General features: G+C 38.6%; 1 protein-coding gene across 2 annotated transcripts; it reads right to left on the bottom strand.

The window, feature by feature from the left end:
- Positions 1 to 1,618: 1,618 nt before the first annotated feature.
- On the bottom strand, positions 1,619 to 22,775 carry LOC139129977 (cholinesterase-like). 2 transcript variants are annotated; one of them, XM_070695686.1, is made up of 8 exons: positions 22,118 to 22,775; positions 21,077 to 21,239; positions 20,034 to 20,111; positions 19,819 to 19,937; positions 15,124 to 15,291; positions 13,845 to 14,486; positions 3,874 to 4,049; positions 1,619 to 3,331 (listed from the first exon to the last, which is right to left on the bottom strand). In XM_070695686.1, exons 1-6 carry the CDS (start codon positions 22,463 to 22,465, stop codon positions 13,881 to 13,883), a joined length of 1,482 nt encoding a protein of 493 aa, XP_070551787.1. In that variant the 5' UTR covers positions 22,466 to 22,775; the 3' UTR covers positions 1,619 to 3,331; positions 3,874 to 4,049; positions 13,845 to 13,880. The 2 variants fall into 2 exon arrangements, with proteins under 2 accessions (XP_070551787.1, XP_070551788.1); XM_070695687.1 differs by having other exon boundaries at positions 1,793 to 3,328; positions 22,118 to 22,720.
- Positions 22,776 to 22,823: the final 48 nt, after the last annotated feature.

Genomic DNA, 22,823 nt, shown 5'->3' with positions numbered 1-22,823 from the left:
CTATATAGACGTGTGCAGATGCATGGGTTCGTCTTGCGTGCATACACGCACGTCTATGATGGACACGTAGGCGCAGAGCGAAATTGGAGAACACATCCGACTGTGAATAGAACCAAATCTATGGCGACCACAGTTGACAGAATGCAACAATAACCGTACAAATGGGACTATGTAATAGCGATGCGCCACACCTATTGATATCATACATGTAGGCAGTTTCAAGTCATGTCACCTCATGTCGAAGTGAGTATTATCATGCGGTTAAAAAAGTCTTTCTTTTACCTCCATGGTTCGTTGCGTGAGTTAAAATAAGCTCATAATACATATCCATGTTATGTATCAATTGCAATGACAATACATTGTCTGTCTGTTAACTCTTACTTACATCGGAGACAGGTTTAAAAACATTCAGATACAAGCAATCTTCGCTGCGTGGTTCTTCTAATATAAGAAACGGATCGATGGGCTGACAGCAGGCCGAGCCAGCATTGCTAGCATCAAGCACCCCCTCCCAGGGAGCTTTAGGCAGTGGAAGTCGAAACCTGAGGTCACCGATCGGCGGCTCGGCGTAAGGTATCCCCTTGAAGACCTGGACGGTACGCTGAACGTCGACGTCCTTGTGGGAAAATTCCTCCGATTTTCCTACCAGTTTTCCCGATATGATTTCTATGATCGGATGCTCAGCGAAAGCGCAGCTGATAAATAAGGCGGCATGAAGAACGGATTTGAGATAAATCATGGTTGACGTAATGTACTTCTACTTAACACTGCTTTGCACGGACACTTCAGCATTCACCGACGTTTCAAGGGACGGTCGGTATATTTGTTCGACGCACCTCGTTCTCGAGTTTACTGTCAGCGCAGACTGTAAAGTAATATGATTACGTAATATAATTATAATATCACACGGCCATGTGACGTGTGAGTTAGGTATATACCTTCGGAGTGTTTGATTGCACAACTACTACATGGCGATTTTAAAAGTGATCATTCGTACCTTGATATGCGATCCATACTTAGGTTCCCGCAACATGTTTGTTTGACACAAACTGTTAAAGGGGACGGTATAGCCTATGTGACTTCATGATCGTATGCAAACGTTAACTAAAACCCCTTCCAATAATTTCGTTGTGAAATCCCGGTTTTCTGAAGTACTCATGTATTCCATTCGCTATGTCACTAAGTGTCGAGATCGCTTGATCAGAACCTTCCGCGTATATGGATCCTTTCCGAGATCGAATGCTGACATAAAAATTACATTATCTTTACGCTTGCGTAGACGGCATCAATATGCAGTAGCAGTCCCGACAGTTAGGTCGACCAGTTAATACTCTTGTCTAAATCTTACCGTTAATCCGTCAACATATTATGCATAATCCCTACTATACCCTGGTACTCCACAAGTTTATTTAGTCATCGGCCACTGTGAACATTGCGCTCTAAAATGAAACATCCTTCCTGAAAACCACCCTTGTCAGCCTTATTTCATTTTTAAACGCATCAGTGGACTTTTTTGATTTATCAGTCAAAGCCGACTTGAGTTAAATCCAACTCTGGCAAGGTCAATGGCACCTGCTGGAGAGCACAGAAAATGACGACCAGGAACCTCTGAAAGTTTTGGTGTAGTAATTGTAAATTTGTTAAAATTAAAACAATTCCATTTAGTCGCACATTTGTTCATTTAAGTGAGAGTCTTAACAAAGTTTTAAGAGTGCTATTTTACGATGCTGACGTTAAAATTTTGAAAATCAAGCCTTATGACGTTTTCTTTAATATATCAATTATTCTCATATCCCAGAATTCAAAAATCCCTGATAACTTTCAAGTGTTCTGGTCTTCCATGTGTTGCTCTCTGGCCTGTGTACATCCACTGTCCCGAGTGTCACATGACCCCGGCCCGTGTATCACCCCTATTTGTAACAATCAACCCTATTTGTAACAAAACCTTATTTTCAAAAAAAAATTTGCCGTATTTGTTGAAATGTTGATGAAATATGCATATTTGTATGTTTGGGGCAATTTTCTTACTTTTCCTTGTCCTTTTGTTTCCTTTTGTTACAATTGGGTTGATTGTTACAAATAGGGTTGATTGTTACAAATAGGGTTGATTGTTACAATTGGGTTGATTGTTACAAATAGGGTTGACACGTCACCTCTATTTGTAACAATCAACCCAATTTGTAACAAAAGCAGTTTCAGAAAAAATGAGTTCTGACAAGGAAAATAAGAAAATTGCCCCCAAACATACAAATATGCATATTTCATCAATCATGATATTTATGTACATTTATCAAACAGGGACAGCAGAGAAACCACTGTTCTTCTTAAAGGGGTAAGTTCTTTATCAGCTTTATCTCTGAGCAAATTGACTAAGACCAACTGTGCACAACTTTCAAAGGAGAACAGAGGACTAAAATCACATAAACAGTCAGTGTAAACAACCACTAATGCTAGAACCAGGGATTGAGGACTGCCCCTTTAATCATGTCACTGTTCAAACATTAATGTCATGGTCGCTATCATATCCATTTAATATATTCAAGGTTATGCTGTGTCGTATTTTGAAATCGAAGTTCATCGATCCATGTGTGCTTACATCTTTCATTTTGTGAAATAGAATAACTCTTTTATTAAAAAAAAACACCAGTCATTTGTGTTGTTATGATGTGCAAATAATTACAAAATCTGAATATATTGAAATGTTTAATAGGACAGGCGTGGTTTTAGGACACGGTGACTCACGGGTCTGCTGACACTTATGATAAGAACTTGTAACATATCCGTCATAGACGTGAAACAAAAGAAATAAAACTTCACTAACTCCACGAGTATTACATGTAAAATAATCACAAACAAGCGGTAGATGAGAAAAGAATTGTTAAAAAAAAGAGTCCGAATATCTGTCCCCGTGGCGCATTCTACTTTTTTTTATAAAACTATCTCATGTACATCAAAATTGTATAGACATTATGAACATGTAAACGTGTACAAGCAGGCATGTTACGAAATATATCTGATGAAGTGATAGAGCTTAATTGTAATGCTAGTCAATTCATATATGATGCACAGCGCTACTAAGTTACGCTGTTGACAAAATGAGGCCTCTTAAAAATAATTGATATGATCAGCATTTTAAAAATATTGTGTCGTCTATCTAGTCATGGCATAAGTTACTCATTATAGGGCGCCACAGTGTCGCAGACGAGAAATGTCATCAGTACCGCAACAACGGTGATACGCAGTGATATACTGATCGAGTCAACAGCGGCACCACCAGTGCAAACTACAGACCTGTCCATATCTTCTTCAGTGGGCGTGAAATCCTCGTCTTCTATTCAACAAAAAGGAAACCAAACGTTAAACAAGAAACAGCTATAGATTTGATCAAACATTCGTCACATTTTATTTGACTTGAGGGTGGTTACGAAATTAAAAGTGGACATCTTTGTGGCACAGTGTTGAGCTTATGAAGGCTTGTAAATAGCAGTACGTATACTGTACAATACTTTGGCGAATCGATACAACCTTGACAACGAACTAGAATCTTCATTGCATTTGTGTGCACAAATTCTTTTATGAAACTACAGATCGATATAAGTAATATTTAATAGGACTCGGATCCAAGATTTGATTTTGAATAAACACGGTATTTTTTGAACCCGGAAGGCGTTCTAAAGATTATGACAGTATGTTGGCTCTTTGAACTCGAGAGTTTCATATAACTGAGCGTAAGCATGAGAAGAGGGCTTATTTGAATATGTCTATGTGACTAGTTTAAAGTATGTTCATGGAGAAACGCCTTATACAGTAAGATCAGGAATATCCTGAATATACCGGTATGCCAATGGGCATTCCATTGTATGTGTTCCATACCTGTGCGTTTGACAAGTTTTGGAATGAAGTCATTCCAGAGTGCACACTCCCTGGACTTCAGCGCTCGGTTGTTCTTCATTTCCAGGGAAAGTTCTTTATAGGCTAATCCGGGTACACCAAACTTTGGCCAATCATCCTCCGACGTTTCCGCCTCATCGCCGGACAGGTTGGGATTGCTGTAAGTCGTTGGAATATCAAAAGAGTCATTCACAGATACGTTCACATGCATCAGTTGTTGGACCTAAAAAAATTGGGTTGGTTTCAACAGAACCAATTTTTTAATGAAGAAAGTTTGTTTTCAGGAAACGTTGACACATTTAGCAAAACAAGCCTTCACCATTATCGGCAATCTTCCGTTGGATATTCAGCTTGAAAACATTAATATTATATAAACCAGCCATATTAAAGGCCATTGGGGTAGAACGCGCCACGGGGACAGATTTTTGGACTCTCAAAATTCTACAATTCTTTTCTGATCAAGCTCTTGTTGGCGGCTCATTTTAAAGCTCTCGTAAAATGTTGGGCACTTTGTTCCGCCGGTTCCAAACTTTGCGCGGTGACCCCTGATTTTTATCGTTGATTTGTTAAGAGAATTGTTGAAAGATTCCCTGAGGAAAGTTTGAGCAAAAGTTCTTTTTAGAGGTGCAAACTACCTTAAGGAATAATACTGTAACTTATAATTATATTATACTATAGAATTTGCCCATTGAATAAATTTTCTCGATACTTCACCCTTGCCTTTGTCGAAATATGCCTACCAATACATTGAATCGTGCACGATACAATTTAACTAAAAGCAGTCTGGACTATGATGAAATTGTCAACAGATTTTCATACTGCCCGATCGTCCTGTATTAATTTAGCCATAAAGACTGGCAACGACTTTGGCTACAGTAACAAAACGTTCTCTGAACTATCATCAATCAGCGTGTGATACGATGATACTCGACGTCTTGTGATTGGATAAGTCGAATCCCCCCAGGTGGCCGAGGAGACAACACAACACCTTCACTTAATTATTGGTAAAACAGGAGAATAATCGAGAGCGCTATGGTGTGCAGTGAAATCACCATGGGGAGCCAAAAAGCTGCAGTTTTATAATTACGATACAAACATGTTGTAACTTTCATCAATCGTCAGCGTAAGTGTTTGCATCGGTCGTAGATCACTGGCAACTCTTAAGGTAGTATGCACCTCAAAAGTGAAAGACTTAAACTTTTGCTCTAACTTTCCTCAAGGAATCTTTCAATCATTCTCTTTCAAAATCAAGAATAAAAACAGGGGGTCACCGTGCAAATTTTGGTACTAGAGAAACAAATTACCCAAGATTTACCGATATTAGAAATTCAAAATGGCCACCATCCCTGTGTTAACTCTACGGAGAAAAATAAAAATTTTCGAATTTCGAAAAACTAAGCCGGTAAAAAGTTTTCTTTCACCAAGAGCTTTCAACATATCTGAAACATTTAAAGTTAATGATAGTCATTATGAACAAGCTAAATTTAACGTTCATCAATCCCCAAAGTACCCTAAATACAGTGTTTACATCGGTCCTATCAGTCCCTGGTAAGGCCAAAATAAAAAATATGTGCTGTTCCGATTACCCGACCTACCCCAATTTTATCCCCCCGACCCTAGACTTTTTAGAGCTTCGTAAACCCGGAAGTAAAAATAATGATATGACAAAACGTGAAACGCATGAAACTAATTTTAGTTCGATTTTGATACTTTTTGATCTACTTCAATAAAATGCTGTTGAAACAATACCACGCGCGCGTAAATTTCCGTACGCTGATTTTGCATATGAAAGCCTATCAGCCAGCTGAGAGTTACGTTCACAAAAGTTCATTGCCCTAGCCCGATAATGTTTCTGTGTCACATCATCTCTGCACGATCGAGAAAAGGAGACAAACTGAAGGTTTTGTGCATCATATGAATGTCCATGACACTTGTTATGTAGGTCATTTCCCCACACTCATCATGACCTGAGTTCAATTAGTCTAGAACATTCTCAAGGTCACTGCCCTTAATGACCTCACAACCTTGAATTCAATTAGTCATGTTTGGAATGTTCTGGAAAGTTGATTAGTTGTGTAAGAGAGATAATTTTAGAACAGTAATTAGCATGTCAATAAAAGTTCTAGATTGTTCTTATATGCCTTTATAAAAGGGACGTGCTCAGCTTCCAGTCAGACTTTTGGGATCGTGTCTCTTGTGTGTTACTAAACTCCAGCAGTAGTCATTCTCAAGACTTTTCAAGACCTTCACTGTCAACGCTGGATTTATACTGTGGACTTTGTGCAAATTCAAGCCTGCAAGCCAAAGGACTGTTCATTCATCCGACTGACTGTTACAACTCTGAGACTGGAGCTTTGCCGTCCCAGCTGAGATAAGTAGTCTGTACACTTTAAAGCTTGTATCCTATCCTTAACTTAGCAATTAGTTTTATTTTCGTAATAAATTTTGTTTAAACGTTAACTGCTGAGTTCACCCTTTTGTTCGTATCCTCTGCACGTAACAAAATTGGGGCTCGTCCGGGATACGAATATTTTGGAGCCGTTTGACAACATTTTGCCAGCCTTTTCAAAACTACTGTACACTGTGAACTCAGCCAAATCCAATCATGGCGGAATTTAAACCAGACGAATTTATGGATGACCTTGATCAGGACACATTTAATTCCCTCAGAAAAGACAACCTCATAGCACTGGCAAATTTCCTTAAAGTAGAAGTTAAAAGATCTATGCGCAAGAGGGAAATACAGTACCGTATTGCCAAACATCTAGTTGATTTAGGCCAATTTGAGGAATCCACCCTGAAAGATTATGAGCCCGAGTCTACCTCTGAACTCAGAAAATTAGAATTAGAATGCAGACAAATTTGGAGATCAAGAAACTAGAATTACAAATGAGAGAGAAAGAATTACAATGGAAAAAGAGAGACAGGCAGATTTGGAGCTTAAGAAATTGGAATTAGAAAAGGAAATGAAAGAAAAAGAATTGCAAATGGAAGAAAGACAGAAAGAAAAAGAAAGGCAGGAAAGATTAGAAATGGAAGAAAGACGAGAGAAAAAGAATTGCGATTAGAAGAACAGCGATTACAGGTAGAAATAAAACGTTTAGAGCTTGGACAGTCAGGAAATTCTTCCCTTCGGACAAGTTTGACATCACTAAGCATTTCAGGTTAGTTCCCCCTTTCCAAGAAAAGGATGTTGACAAATATTTACTTCATTTTGAGAAAAATTGCTCAGAGTCTGAATTGGCCTAAGGAGTCCTGGTCTATGCTTTTGCAGAGTGCTTTGGTGGGTAAAGCCAGAGAAATTTACATTCAGTTGTCAGTAGAGCAGGCTTCAGATTATGATTCTGTGAAGGAATTAATCCTCAAGGGCTATAATTTGGTGCCTAAAGCTTACCGTCAGAAATTTAGGGATTGTGAGAAGGTGAAGGATCAAACTTATGTTGAATTTGCTCGAACAAAAGAACAACTGTTTGATCGTTGGTGTTCTTCGGAAAAGGTCAGTCAGAATTATGACAAATTACGACAGCTTGTTTTGATTGAGGAATTTAAAAGGTGCATCCGGAGTGACATCAAGACATTTATCAATGAACAAAAGGCAGATACATTGGAGGTTGCTGCACGTTTGGCCGATGATTATTCATTGACCCACAAATCTTCCTTTCTCAGCAAACCATCCCAGTCCTTTTCATACAGAAACAATGCAGGTAAATTTAACTCCTCCTTTTCATCCAAGAATTTCTCAAGGGCGAGTAGAAAATCAAATGACCATAGTTCGACAAATTCAAGTAACACTCCCACATCATCAGATCCCAAGTCTCAATCTCCTTCTGACAAACAGTTTGGTACACTTTCTTGTAATTATTGTAAGAAAGACGGCCATTTAATGTCAGATTGTTTCAAATTGAAAAGAAAACGTGAAGGTCAAAGTGTCAAGTGGATCTAAGCCCACCGGCTTTATTTCTTCATCAACTCAATTAGAGTCTAATAATGTGTGTAACACATTTTCTGAGGTTAAACCCCTCTTATCCCCAATTAATGAGGTCAAGGTCAATTCTTCTCAAGATACATTATGGGTATTTTCGAACCATTTATTCATGATGGTTTTATATCACTTTCTAGTGATTTTTCTTCTGCTACCCCTGTCAAAATTTTAAGAGATACCGGGGCTTCCCAGTCTCTTTTGTTGGCAGATACCCTGCCGTTTTCTGAAAAGTCATTTTCAGGTTCTAAAGTTCTTATTAAGGGGTAGATTGTAATGACATATTTTAATGACTACATTCCTGTTCCTCTCCATAATGTCTATTTGTCTTCGGACTTTGTTTCTGGACCTGTGACTTTAGGTATTAGGCCTTTTTTGCCTTTTGAAGGGATTCACCTTCTTCTTGGAAACGACCTTGCTGGGGACAAGGTCATTACTAATCCACTTGTGACTGATAATCCTAGTTAGATCAGGATCCAGAGCCAATTGAACAAGAGATACCCGATTTATTTCCTTCATGTGCCATTACTCGAGCCATGTCAAAGAAAACTTCGAGAATCAAAATACTCTCAAAAATAATGTCACAGATGTTGACTTAAATGACACCTTTCTCAGTCAGGTGTTTGACACGGATCATTCCGTTATCCCTCGTGGATTTGAAACTTCCAGTAAAACTTCTGCTGACCAAAGTCAGACATTTTCTAGATCAAATCTCATTGCAGAACAACACAAAGACCCAGATATTTTGTCTTTGTTTGACAGGGTAGATGATGAAGGTAAAACTTCAGATAGCTCTGTTTCCTATTATACAAAATCTGGTATTCTCATGCGTAAATGGAGACCTCCAGATGTTTTGGTTGATGACGATTGGGCTATAAAACATCAAATTGTGGTTCCAAAGCCCTACCGTGCTGAAATATTGCGCCTGGCCCATGAAACTCCCTGGGCTGGTCACTTAGGAGTCAGGAAAACTTATCATAAAATTCTCAGTCACTTTTATTGGCCTAATCTCAGGCAGGATGTAGCACATTTCTGTAAAACTTGTCACACATGTCAAATGGTAGGAAAGCCGAATCAGACCATTCCAAAGGCCCCTTTACAGCCAATTCCTGCATTCCAAGAACCATTTAGTAGGATTCTAATAGACTGTGTTGGGCCCCTACCAAAAACAAGATCAGGAAATGAGTACATGTTGACAATTATGTGTACATCAACTCGGTTCCCAGAAGCCATACCACTGAGAAACATAAAGACAAAGACTATAGTGAGAGCTTTAGTCAAATTTTTCACTTTATTTGGCCTCCCTAAATGTGTCCAATCCGATCAAGGCTCCAACTTTATGTCTGGTATTTTTCAACAAGTAATGGATCAGCTAGGCATTAAACAGTACAGGTCATCCGCCTATCATCCAGAAAGTCAGGGTGCTCTTGAGCGATTTCATCAACTTTGAAAAACATGATTAGGACTTACTGTTTTGACACAGAGAAACAGTGGGATGAAGGAATTCATTTTTGCTCTTTGCTGTTAGAGAGTCAATTCAGGAGTCTCTTGGTTTTAGCCCATTTGAGCTTGTATTTGGACATACAGTCCGTGGCCCACTTAAGCTCGTTAAAGAGAAATTCCTATCAGACGATGATGATTGTCTGAATATTTTGCAATATGTGTCAGATTTTCGTACAAAACTCTCTAAAGCATGTGAATTAGCCAGAGAAAATCTTGAGTCATCTCAGCAGTCAATGAAAACCAAATATGATAAAAACACCTCAAAACGGAAGTTTGAACCAGGTCAAAAAGTTCTTGTTCTACTTCCGGTTCCTGGCAAACCACTCCATGCTCGTTACTTTGGGCCATACCTAATTGATAAGAAATTGAGTGATTTAAATTACATCATAATAACACCTGACAGGCGAAAACAAAAACAGCTATGTCACATAAATATGCTTAAGCCATATTTGGATAGGGATAATCCTACTATAACTCAGCCTGTCAGTGCAGTCAGTTCAAACCATTATGAAGATAGTGATACTGAAACTGACTTGAGTGAAAATACTCTAAACTCAAAGCTGGGCTCGGTCAAGCTTCAGAACTCAGAAATCCTGGAGAAGCTGGAGTCTACAAAGTTGGCACACCTCCAGCCAGAACAACAACAACAGGTGAAAGAACTGCTCCATGAATATAAACACCTGTTTCAAGATGTTCCAACGAGGACAAACGTCATCTATCACGACGTTGATGTTGGGGACAGTAAGCCTGTAAAACAACATCCATACAGACTGAATCCAACAAAAGCGAAATATCTCCAGGAAGAAGTCAAATACCTGCTGGACAATGACTTTATTGAACCCAGTAAAAGTAACTGGAGTTCGCCGTGTATACTTGTTCCCAAATCAGATCACAGTTATCGTATGTGCACAGACTTTAGGAAGGTCAACACTTTAACAAAGACAGACACTTTCCCAATCCCGAGGATTGATGACTGCATCGACCGAGTGGGAAAAGCCAAGTATGTGACAAAATTTGACCTACTGAAGGGATTTTGGCAAGTCCCTCTGACGGATCGTGCTCGTGAAATATCCGCCTTTGTTACACCAGACGGATTGTTCCAGTACAAGGTGATGCCATTCGGAATGAAGAACTCTCCGGCAACGTTCCAACGGATGATCAACGACGTCATATCCGGGCTAGACGGGTGTGCAGCCTACGTTGACGACGTCGTCCTGTATAGTGACACCTGGGAGGAACACATCAAGCTCATGCGGAAGTTCTTTGAGAGACTGAGCAAAGCAATGTTGACTGTCAACCTTGCCAAATCTGAGTTTGGTTGGGCGAGGGTAACTTACCTCGGACATACTGTAGGACAGGGTGAGGTAAAACCTGTTGATGCCAAATCAGTGCCATTTCAAGTTTTCCCATACCAAACTGCAAACGACAACTGATGCGCTTTCTCGGTATGGCTGGTTACTACAGAAAATTCTGTCCAAATTTCTCCACAATTACTGAGCCTTTGACTAACTTACTTAAAAGAAAGTAAAGTTTGTTTGGTCAGAGCAATGCCAACAGGCATTTGATACACTTAAAGCCATACTGCAAAGTGCTCCAGTGTTGTCTGCACCAGATTTCACTTTGCCATTCAAATTAGCTGTGGATGCTAGTGATACGGCTGCTGGTGCTGTTTTATTGCAAGAGGATAGTCATGGGGTAGATCATCCTGTTTGCTATTTTTCACGCAAATTTAACAAATCCCAGAGAAACTACTCTACAATTGAAAAAGAGTGTTTATCTTTGATATTAGCTTTACAGCATTTTGAAGTTTATGTTACTTCTTCAAATCAGCCAATAGTGGTTTATATTGATCACAACCCTCTTGTTTTTCTGCAGAAATTTAAAGGCAAAAATCAGAGATTGCTAAGATGGAGTTTAATGTTACAGGAGTTTAATCTTGACATTAGACATATCAAAGGCAGAGACAATTTAATTGCAGACTGTCTCTCTCGTATTTAGAAATTATTGTTATTCACTTTCAAGAAATTTTATTGTTGTTCCTTTCAAGAAATTTTACTTTAGAGTAAACAAAATTTGAGTACTTAAATCCTTTTCAAGATAACATTTGTAAAAGAAGATTTTTCTTTGAAAAATTTTCTTTTTTGAAGAGGGGGTGTGTTATGTAGGTCATTTCCCCCACACTCATCATGACCTGAGTTCAATTAGTCTAGAACATTCTCAAGGTCACTGCCCTTAATGACCTCACAACCTGAATTCAATTAGTCATGTTTGGAATGTTCTGGAAAGTTGATTAGTTGTGTAAGAGAGATAATTTTTAGAACAGTAATTAGCATGTCAATAAAAGTTCTAGATTGTTCTTATATGCCTTTATAAAAGGGACGTGCTCAGCTTCCAGTCAGACTTTTGGGATCGTGTCTCTTGTGTGTTACTAAACTCCAGCAGTAGTCATTCTCAAGACTTTTCAAGACCTTCACTGTCAACGCTGGATTTATACTGTGGACTTTGTGCAAATTCAAGCCTGCAAGCCAAAGGACTGTTCATTCATCCGACTGACTGTTACAACTCTGAGACTGGAGCTTTGCCGTCCCAGCTGAGATAAGTAGTCTGTACACTTTAAAGCTTGTATCCTATCCTTAACTTAGCAATTAGTTTTATTTTCGTATAAATTTTGTTTAAACGTTAACTGCTGAGTTCACCCTTTTGTTCGTATCCTCTGCATGTCCATGACACTGAAAATAATTATGATAGCAAAATCGACACGAAAAATTGGACTTAATATTGGACTTTACTGGTACCATTCCTACCTCCATGCTGGTACAGAAACGTGCTCAGTGCAGACTGCACAAGCATTGAAGCAAGCTAGCTGTGGTGTCAATGGGCACATGGGCCCGGTTTTTGAATTCAGTGTACAGACACTGACTCACTTTTCAAAGCAAATAAACCTTTAAAATTAACTGTCGGTGACAACCAACCTTTCTGTTTGTTATTTTCTCCATTCTAAAATGACTGAAAAAAAAGCAACTGGAGCGAATCTGACATCGAGAAAAACCCAACTCCGCATTCAATTCAAAACAAGGGATCTGACCCTCTAAGTTGTTCGTTTTAGCTCTACTGAGTCTGCGCACAAAACTACAAGACCAGCTAGGTCACTACCAAAACACAGCTCTCCGGTTTGCAAAGGGCAATGTTGATCCAAAATTACAGTAGTGAGGGATGATATACGCACAGTAAAAACGTGACAAACAAGCACATTATTTTTTTCAGAAGCTACAAAACATTATTTTATAACTACAATAGATTTTTTTCTTGGCTTGTGTAGTGCAGACAGTTCAGTAAAAAATAAAAAAAATCACTTGAAGGTACAATGGGAATGGCTGGCTGTTGTTAATTTTGATGTTTGAATGTACATTAAGCCCTATGAAAGCAAACTTACAGAATATGTGCAAACAAACATACAGAATATTTAAGCATGAGGGAATATGCTACAATTTTTAGGATATTAAAGCTTATGAATATTAATGAGACGTCCGCCACTCTTGGAAGCCCTATACATTCACAACAGTGATACCCAAATTTGTTGACTTTTGAAAAAATCTCATAGAGGATGGTGTTTGGAGCCAGCAGCTTTGATTGTGTAAGCAAATGATTTATTGCTTGTAGTATGTATATCACAAGTGACATCACTGCAACATTAAAACTTACATAAGATGTCCGTAAATGTTTCAGTTAAATCCCTCCAAAATTTTAAAATCCCCCTCAGAAATTCCAAGAGAGGGGGACCAATCCCCCCTGGTATAGTATCCTAGATGAAACACTGCATTGATGACAGTAAATATTGTGTTGTGTCAGTTCTTACAAGTCAGACTTAACTGTGGAAAAACAGTTCACTTTCCTGTCAAAGAATTGTAATTTAGCCATATCAATTTCCGTGGCAGTCTAATAAACCACACACTTCAATTCTACTGATGAATATTTTATTTTAATAAATTGGTATTCAATTTGAGTACGTTTCATGTGGAAATTGTTAACTGGTAGTTTGTTTGAAAGCATACAAAATGCACATTGAGAAATAAAAAAAAAATGAAAAAAAAAAATTTCCCTACCTACCTACCCTATTTTTGAAAACCATGTAATCGGAACAGCACAATTTTTTTTTGGCCTAACCTTGCAACGACTCCCTCCCTTCAATATCTTGTAGATTTCTTTGGTTACACAGGCTTTTTCAAACGCTGTCAAAATTTACTCTCATGTCGGTGTAAGAGTTGTGTATATTTTGGAATATTGTGATCATTCTGAAGTGCTCGGAATATTTTATATATATTTTTCTTATTCTATAATTTAATTGGTGTGTCTCGATCTTGATCATTAAACAGAATGATTAAACGTTTCTTTAGGGGCATTAGGAGCAGGGGTTCAAACTTTCATTTTTCGATGCGACCATTATCTGAAAGCAGTATCCAAATTGTCTTACCCTGTCTTGGCCATGTTTGTCCAATATGTCATAATACTAAGAGATATGTTGACTTCCTCTGGGCCAATCGCCAATTTGAAAGTGCATTGAAATGCGTTCCAAATACAAAAGGAAGTTCTTCGCCGTGTCCAGCCTTCGCCCACTGGATCCCAAACAGCTGATTGGCCGCTCATGGGTCATGTGATACATGTAAACGTTGGCGCCAGAGTTTGAATACGCTCGGGCAGATTTGTCGGCAGGGCACACGAACATGTAGTCGCCTTGCATTTCGATGTAGGCATCTGCATAATTTGTGTCGTTGGCGGCGACCTCTGCCCAGGGGATGTACATGAGCTGGATAGCGTCTTGAGCTGTAGGGTTGTTCTTGAATGAGCCATAAATCAGGAGCAGGTACATCTGTTCGTACTCGGCTTTGCTCACCGTGGGCTCGGAAGCAACTGCCAGACTAGGTAACAACGTGGCCAGGGACATTGTGCCTTCGTTAGCGTTGGTTCCGATTAAAATGTCAACATTCGTTTTGTTGAACCCTTCTTGGCTAAGCAGATCGTCGGGTTTGGCGGTGATGAACTGACCATCTACAGTTGGTGCGAAGGGTAAGGCGAGAATTCCCGGGTCTATACCAGGAATTGTTGCCAGCTGACGCTATTAAAGGAAGAAATTCAATGAGGATAGGATGTTACACACTGTTCATAATTGGAGATACAATCACGGGGCGAGCATGCTGATAAACATGTATTAGGCATATTTATTAAAGATATTTTGCAACACGAGTTTGAACTTTGTGAGTGTGTGCCTATTGCTACCTTCCACACTATCTTTGTATAGTATTGCACATAAATTGGCAACATTTTGAACAAGTAAATGAATGAAGGCAGTTAACCGAATGGGCTGTTTTCTTTAAATAAAATGCAAAGATAATGAGGGGGTAGCCATGAGCACTCACTGACACAATTTAAGCTTGTTGAATATATAACAGCTATTTATCATAACCGTTCAATAAATGTAATCCTCCCTAGCGCCTGTTATATGAGCTTTCAATAGAATAGTTTTCGAGCAAATATTTCAATCAAAAAATGTTTCATACTGCATTTATGATGATAATATTTGACAGTATCGTTATCCATCACGTTGTTTTAAAAAGTGCGCGCTGTAATCATCGTGTTGATTTTATTTCAGAGATAATGTAGATCAAATTATACAGTACTAATTGAAAGTGTAAATCGTTGGCAATCATGGACAATTGTATACAAAGCCCGAATATGAAATATAACACATTTACCTGGTCTAATTTTTCTTTGAAGTGCTCCAAAGGCACACTACGCAGACACTGAACCAAGTCTTGAGAGTTCTTCTCATTGCATCCTAGTAGTTGACCGACACCATGGGCTAACCTGCTCAGCATCTCTCCGTCGTCACGTGGGCCTCCAGCGATTGATGTTGTTCCACTCTGTTTGTGATGAAGTATCAGAACCAAATCGTTGGAGAAAGCCAGAATCATATCGTTAACCAAAATTTTGCCATCTATGGCCATTAGTGAACACGACCAAATATATGTGAAAGCCTTCATGAAAATCATTTCTTTGCTCAGGTCTGAACATGTCCAGTGCACCCCATTTGCCGCTCGTCAATCAGATAGATATCACACCCATGTATGTCAACTGAAAATGCTCCCGTGTTTCAGTACACGTTCGACTTGTCAGAAAATCAACACTTTTCTCTGACATTGTTTCCACAAGTTTGCAAATTTCTTTAAATTTGCAATCGGCTAGCTGACATGATAATGCAAAATGTCTTTCTATATTCCATGCATTTTATTAGGGACACCGCTGGAAACTTTGTGCAGCACATACCGGGCAAAAGCGTGATAGACGAAAAGACGCAGTGATATAAACTGATTCTCTACAATTGTCAAATACATTAAGTATACATTAAGGATAAAAATAAAATGCACAAGTACAGTATACACTTGTTCTGCAAAGATCTGCGTTACGAATACCCTCTAGTGTTCTCATAGATATACATTACGTATATCAAGGCATTGATATTTTCCTGTACAATGACATAATATACATAAATGTTATTTACTATGTACATCCACATAAGTAGAGATACGTACGTATATCAAGCGTAAAATGGCATTATCTCTAAAAGTGTCACAAGAGAAAAAGAAATTTGAATTAGTGAAAAATCACCGATGACATGACATGAAATTATAGTAGGAATGTCTTTCAGCTCATCCACATGGTGTTGGTTTGATTTACGATCTGTACCTGTACAGTGTTCATCATATTTAGTCCGTGGGCTGGAGGGGCCCACCGTGCAACCCCCACATCCCTAGTACTTTGGTATTTTTTTGTTCTTTAGGACCTGCTGAACAAGAAAAAAGATGTTAACATCGGATATTTGGGATGCACTACCTATCTGGGCTGGTTTTTGATTTGCATGTACCGCAAAAAATGGCGAAAAATGGGTAGGGGTAGGGGGTACTATATCCTCCCCTACATTGAGTAAACTAGCATGAAATAGCACAAACCATACATTTTTGGAAAGCTGAGATTCTGTCCTTTATGAGAAACACCAACTTAGCAAAATTAATTTGTGTACATAGAATAGGACGACTTTAAAATGATTTTTTTTGACAATTTGAAATTTTTTACCCAAAATACGATGTAACAATTGTGATTTACTTGTTATTAAGCAAAATTTTGACAGCTTTTTGTGTTTGAATTATTTATTCCCACATATTAAACAAGAAAAAAAGTGTTAACATTAGATATTTACCTATACACTACTACTCTTGAGTCAATTTTGAATTGCGTGTATCTGTATGGGGTGTGCAAAAGCAGTAATTTGTGACATAAAACTTTTGGGTATGGGTGAAATTATGGCCTTATTTCATAAAAACTATATAAGATATTGCATATTGCTATATATCATTTTCAAGAAGAATAAATCACCTTTTTAATGATACCCCATAATCTAGGTCATATTAAACAGTAAGCTCAGCATATTACGTACAAGAAGACAGGTTTGACAAAAATCCACGCGGGTCACAAAATCGTGATTTTGTGGTACCCTTCAAAACATGACCGTAACAGCTATTGAGTCCCTATATTTTGTCTGTTAAAATCCCATTTCTTATTCTAATGATCCCAAGGCTTCTGAAAATTACAGGTTTGTTATCCTGTGGGGTGAGGGGGGGGGAGGTGCACGTAGACACCCCTCTAGCCTAGGCCTAATAGATTGTTAGTAATACTTGCTGTATATAAGTAAGACAAGGAGGCATAGACAATTTTCCAAATACGCCTTAACAAAATTATTTTATAGAAAAATATTTAAAAATCAAATTATAACAATAGTCAGTCGTCAATAATCTATTTACTTGAAGGAGAAAGTGGCAATATGACTATGTGTGCACGTTTTCGAGTCATCTTTTTAAGGCTGTGCATTAGTTCATTCCATAACAATAAAATGGCCATTCACGATATACCAATGTAGCAAAACTTGCTATTTTAGTGACGTAGAGACAATAATGCATGGTAAATACCCAATTTTGACATTTATTTTCTTCTTCAGCACATTGCAATTAGTAAATAACATCCATAAATGTGTTTGATTTGCTTCATAAGGAGGAAACAATAGTTATCGTATTTTCTTCCGGTTAAAAATACTGAATTACCAGAAAAAATCGATTTAAAGTTATCCAATTCTATGACGTCATATTTGTTCACTAAAACTTATGCATTTAGAAAGTCCAGTATCTAAGCTTTCTAAAAGTATAAGGTATATTGCATTTCAAGCTAGTTTACTTCATCAAGGAAAGAATGTTGTACCCTACCCTAGCTTTTGCACACCCCATACAGATACACGCAATTCAAAATTGACTCAAGAGAAGTAGTGTATAGTTAAATATCTATGTTAACACTTTTCTTGTTTAATATGTGGGAATAAATAATTCAAACACAAAAAGCTGTCAAAATTTTGCTTAATAACAAGTAAATCACAATTGTTACATGGTATTTTGGGTAAAAAATTTCAAAATTGTCAAAAAATTCATTTTAAAGTTGTCCTATTCTATGTACACAAATTAATTTTGTTAAAGTTGGTGTTTCTCATAAAGAACAGAATCTCAGCTTTCCAAAAATGTATGGTTTGTGCTATTCATGCTAGTTTACTCAATGTAGGGGAGGATATAGTACCCCCTACCCCTACCCATTTTTCGCCATTTTTTGCGGCACATGCAAATCAAAAACAAGCCCAGATAGGTAGTGCATCCCAAAATATCCAATGTTAACATCCTTTTCCTTGTCAGCAGGTCCTAAAGAACAAAAAAATACCCAAGTAGTAGGGATGTGGGGGGGGGGGTGCACGGTGGGCCCCTCCAGCCCACGGACTATTTCGTTGCATCATCTTTGACGCATAGCGTCTATAAATATAATACAATATGCAAATTTGCAGTCAGCTGAAAAGAAAACCGCTAAATTCCCTTCACTGTCACCATATCTTTCTATCATCACATCATATACCAACATATATTGTATTCTTTCCAGTCTTATTTCCCTAAATGCAATTATTCATTTAATGCGAGTTAGCAATTAACTAACGTGAAGCAGAAAATGCTAAATCCCTTTTACTGGTGTGTGGTATTATTGATAGACTTAGTAAAATTTCCTCGACCTTGGTCATGACCTTCAAGTTTCATATCCTGATTAAGAAACTTGTTTTAAATATGCACATTACTAATTAACTTATAAGACCACGCTAGATAACTTCCCATCTAATATACCATCGTATCGTCAGTTTACATAGCAAGGTGCATCAGCTATGGTCAAGTTTTACCTTTTTACACCCCTGATCACTTAATTAACGATCAAATAGTGTATGATGAAGATATTCCATTCTGACAACAAATATAAATGACCTACGAAAATTTCTGGCCATGATGTACGATTTCAGTAGCCTCGGAACATTTTTCTTTACTCCTGTCATGAAAATACTAAATTAGTTCCTATGATGTTGTGTCATCGTGCCTTCAATTTACTTACAAGACTCATCAACTTTGGTCAGCTAGGTCGGGAATCATAGCTGTATTCATGTCAGTTCATTCATTCATTATGAAAATGAGCAATGTCATTATCAAGGAACGGCTGAATGACCTGAATGTTGCTTCGAACAACATCTATAACAGTACTAGATTCATAGGATTGATGCTGTTATTCTGAGAATTTCGTATTTCTGAATACATTTATTAATAGCTTCATGGTGATGATGGCTTCCTCATAGACTTCCATGGTGGCAAAATGTTCTGTTATCATTGTCAGTTACTTTATTATCGCCGTGCAAGACACACACATTAAAACCTGATCTGTTCTTGCCGGTTCCAAATTGCGACCTTGTAGCACATTTAAGGACAAAATTATCGGCCATTTTTGAGATATCAGCGACACAGACAGACAGATAGATCGGAAAGACAGACACACGGACAGACATCGCTGTGACATAGGCTCATGTGAACACTTGAGCTTAAATGTAGCGTGTTCTAACAACAGCATGTTCTTATTCCCTTTACCACAATTTGTACAGCGCGTTTATTTTCTGTAATTCTGATTTTGCCTCCGACTGGAAACTCCCATAAAAGCAAATTTGAGAAAGGTAGTTTCCTATTTTTTCATAAAACCATGGGTAGTTCTCCTTAGTTTTAAGCGACATCATGACAACAGGTTTTTGACGTGGTTCAGAAGTTCATTTGTGCTGGACATAGATTAACTAGTAGGGAATGACCGGCAACTGTACAATATAACTAAAGTTCCGTTCAATTTAATGCTGACACTGAGAAAGTCGACGTCTACCGTCAAGCGATGTACGTTACCCAGACCTTGAGGTCAGACTTTTACAGGTCACTGATTTCTCATACAGATTTAGCCGTACGAGTCTGCGCAGCTAACTTTTACACATTTATGCTGTGCGAGCTTACCTGCAGTATGGCACGGTGGAAGAGACCGGCAGACATCGGAGACAACAGCAAATAGTCGACGCTTATGGCTCCGGCACTCTCACCGAATACGGTCACTCTATCTGCGTCCCCTCCAAAAGCTGTGTACAAAATTAAACAAAGTGATCAAATGACAATATTTTATTGTCATGAAAAGTGTGAAATAGCAAGGGAAAGAGAAGGACTGTAACCATTACCTGCAATGTTGTCTTGCACCCACTTCAAAGCGGCCAACTGATCTAGCAATCCATAATTTCCGGGGGCATTCTCATCGCCTGTTGTGAAGAACAAGTAAATACATCAAGTCAGCCAGTAACAAAAAATGTCAGCAGAACTTGTCAGAAGCATATAAGTAGGTTTAGGATATCTCACGTACAAAAACTACTCAACATATGATGGTTGATTTTATCCAGGGCACCTTGCTATATAGCGATACGTAATTGAGAGAAGCAATCTTTATCGGATGGGAAATATTCATACTTAGTGTGGAAAAACTCAAAAGTATTAAATAAGCGTTTACATTCGGTCTTTGCTGTAGATATGAGAACCAGGGAAATTTAGCTCTCGTACCTCGCACAAATATTGTCAAAATAGTAGGAAACAACAAAATATGCACGTACACGGAAAACTTGAAAGCAGTCAATAAATGATACATCACGTATTATTTGCTGGGCTGTGAAAATGTCGCATGTATTTTGTTGTACTTACGGACTTTACCACAGTTAGTCGTTCACAGACGTAATAATATAAAAGGCAAGAATAATAACCTACCTTACCTAATTACTTGACGAGGCTGAAAACCAATAATAATCGGGACTAGAAAAAGTCAGACTTCGCGTGAACAACTGTCTTGAACTGTTGCACACACACAAATCATACAAGTTACAACAATACCAAACAACGCCAGCGTTTCACTGAAACCCTTTGAGGTCGAATGCGCCTCAAAAGTAAAAGACTTTCATTCAATCCAAAATAAAAATCAGTGGTCACGAGCAAAATTTGGACCAGAGAGACAAATTACGTAAGCTATCCTATTATTTGAATATCAAAATGGCCGCTATCCCTGTGTTAACTCTATTAGGAAAACGCAATTTTCGATTTCAAAAACTAAGACGATGAAAAGTTTCTTACACAACGATCTTTAAAAGTAACCCCACAAGTAGTAGATACTAAAAGAATTAGAAATGTTTGAGGGTCTGAATGTCTGTCCCCGAGGTGCACTCTACCTTAAATGACCCACCTGTGGAAAAGAAGCCAAGCGCAAAGAGTCGATAGTTCAAGGACACAACGATGACATCACCGATCGCCGCCAAAGCGGTTCCGTCATACAGGCCATCATTTGTAGCAGAACCAATTGAGAAGCCGCCGCCGTGGATCCATACCATGACTGGTAGATTGGTGGACTGTAATAAGACATATTGTTTTTATCAGTAGGTTTTGTTCACGACCGCATTGGCGAATGACGCTGTGGAGCATATGCATTATCCGTATGGACTGCACATCAAGTAAAGACTAAACAAATGTTACGTCGTATGATGCCTAAAAGGAAAATCACTTTTAGCATCGGGTACGATAAAAAATGTTCATAATATATTCTAAGTCGCTGTGCAAGATTTAGGGGTGACTTTGCAGAACCCAGTCACTTTCATGGTCATTGATATTAAGTAGTCCGGTGAAGAACAAGCGAGGGCACAGACTAGTCTAACAGGACTGTTGTAGTGCCAACTAGGATTTAGTTTGCTCTTATGCAGTTTTTAATTTCCGATCAGTGCAAGGCTACCTAGTTACTATGACTTACCGATTCAATCTGTATAATATGCATTTAAAATTAGAATCACAGGCTTAGATCTCAGCGGTTTTAAAACCTTGCATCGAATTCAGGTCTCTAAAGAAATCTGTTAAGCGCTCTATTTCCATTCCAGATGCCTTTTTTTTCATGCAGTCACTCAATTATGGCCATAACAAACAACTCTGACGTCAGAGGTCAGGAGCTATCGAACTACTGTTGCCATGTCCTGCACAAAGATGTTTTTGTTGATTTCTTTTCACGCGCGCGTACTCCGATTTGACCTATCTGGAGTTGTTTTTACGGCCTTCAACATAACGCCTGAAAAGCACTGACTTTGTCGATACAGGTAGTAGAGAAATTAAACTATTTACTCGAACTGAATTAAGTTAAAATGGTTTGGTAAATGAATATTTGATGAATAAATTACTTGTAAAGGCTTTACAGGGATGTACATGCGTATCGTCACAAAGTTCTGTATAGCATGAGACTTACGTTTGTCAATGGCGAATATACATTGAGATAGAGACAGTCTTCACTCTGTGGTTCTTGGAACGGGTAAGCAGTGTTCTGCTGGATACACGCAAACCCAATGTCAGTCGCATTGTAAATCCCAGGCCAAGGGGCTTTAGGCTGAGGTGGTCGGAATCTGAGGTCACCAACCGGCGGTTCCGCGTACGGTATCCCCGTGAAGACGTGCAGCGTGCGGTTGACATTGACGTCCTCGTGTGAGAATTCCACAGATTTGCCGACCAGCTTCCCAGTATTCACTTCTACAATAGGGTCATCAGAGCAAACGTAGCTCAGGAGGACCATCAGTAAACCGAATTGCAAGAGCACCATGGCTGAATGTTAAGTTTCCAGACTGATGCTGTTAGACACCTTGTTATTTCGAACGTACATACAGGATAATAAGTATAAGTTACAGGGTCAACCACTCCCTCACGACAGCCCTAATAGATCCCGTTGAGCGACATAAAAGGCCTCCAACTCACCGGAAATTCACGATGGCGCTTGAGTGACAGCAGGCAACAATGAAGTCGACCGCTCCGTGAAAAATCCGATTTAACGATTCTCAATCAAATTATTGGCATACCATGAATGTGGACTGTTTCGAAAACACCTAGACCGTAAAATGCCAAGAATATGGTACAGAGAGTTTAACCCGGGCACAAAAGTTTACCGTGCCTTTCTATGGTCT

This window comes from Ptychodera flava, chromosome 3 (genome assembly GCF_041260155.1).
Source record: "Ptychodera flava strain L36383 chromosome 3, AS_Pfla_20210202, whole genome shotgun sequence".
NCBI lineage: Eukaryota > Metazoa > Hemichordata > Enteropneusta > Ptychoderidae > Ptychodera > Ptychodera flava.
The sequence above is the reverse complement of the archived record's forward strand: the minus strand, read 5'-3'. Positions and strand labels throughout refer to the sequence as shown.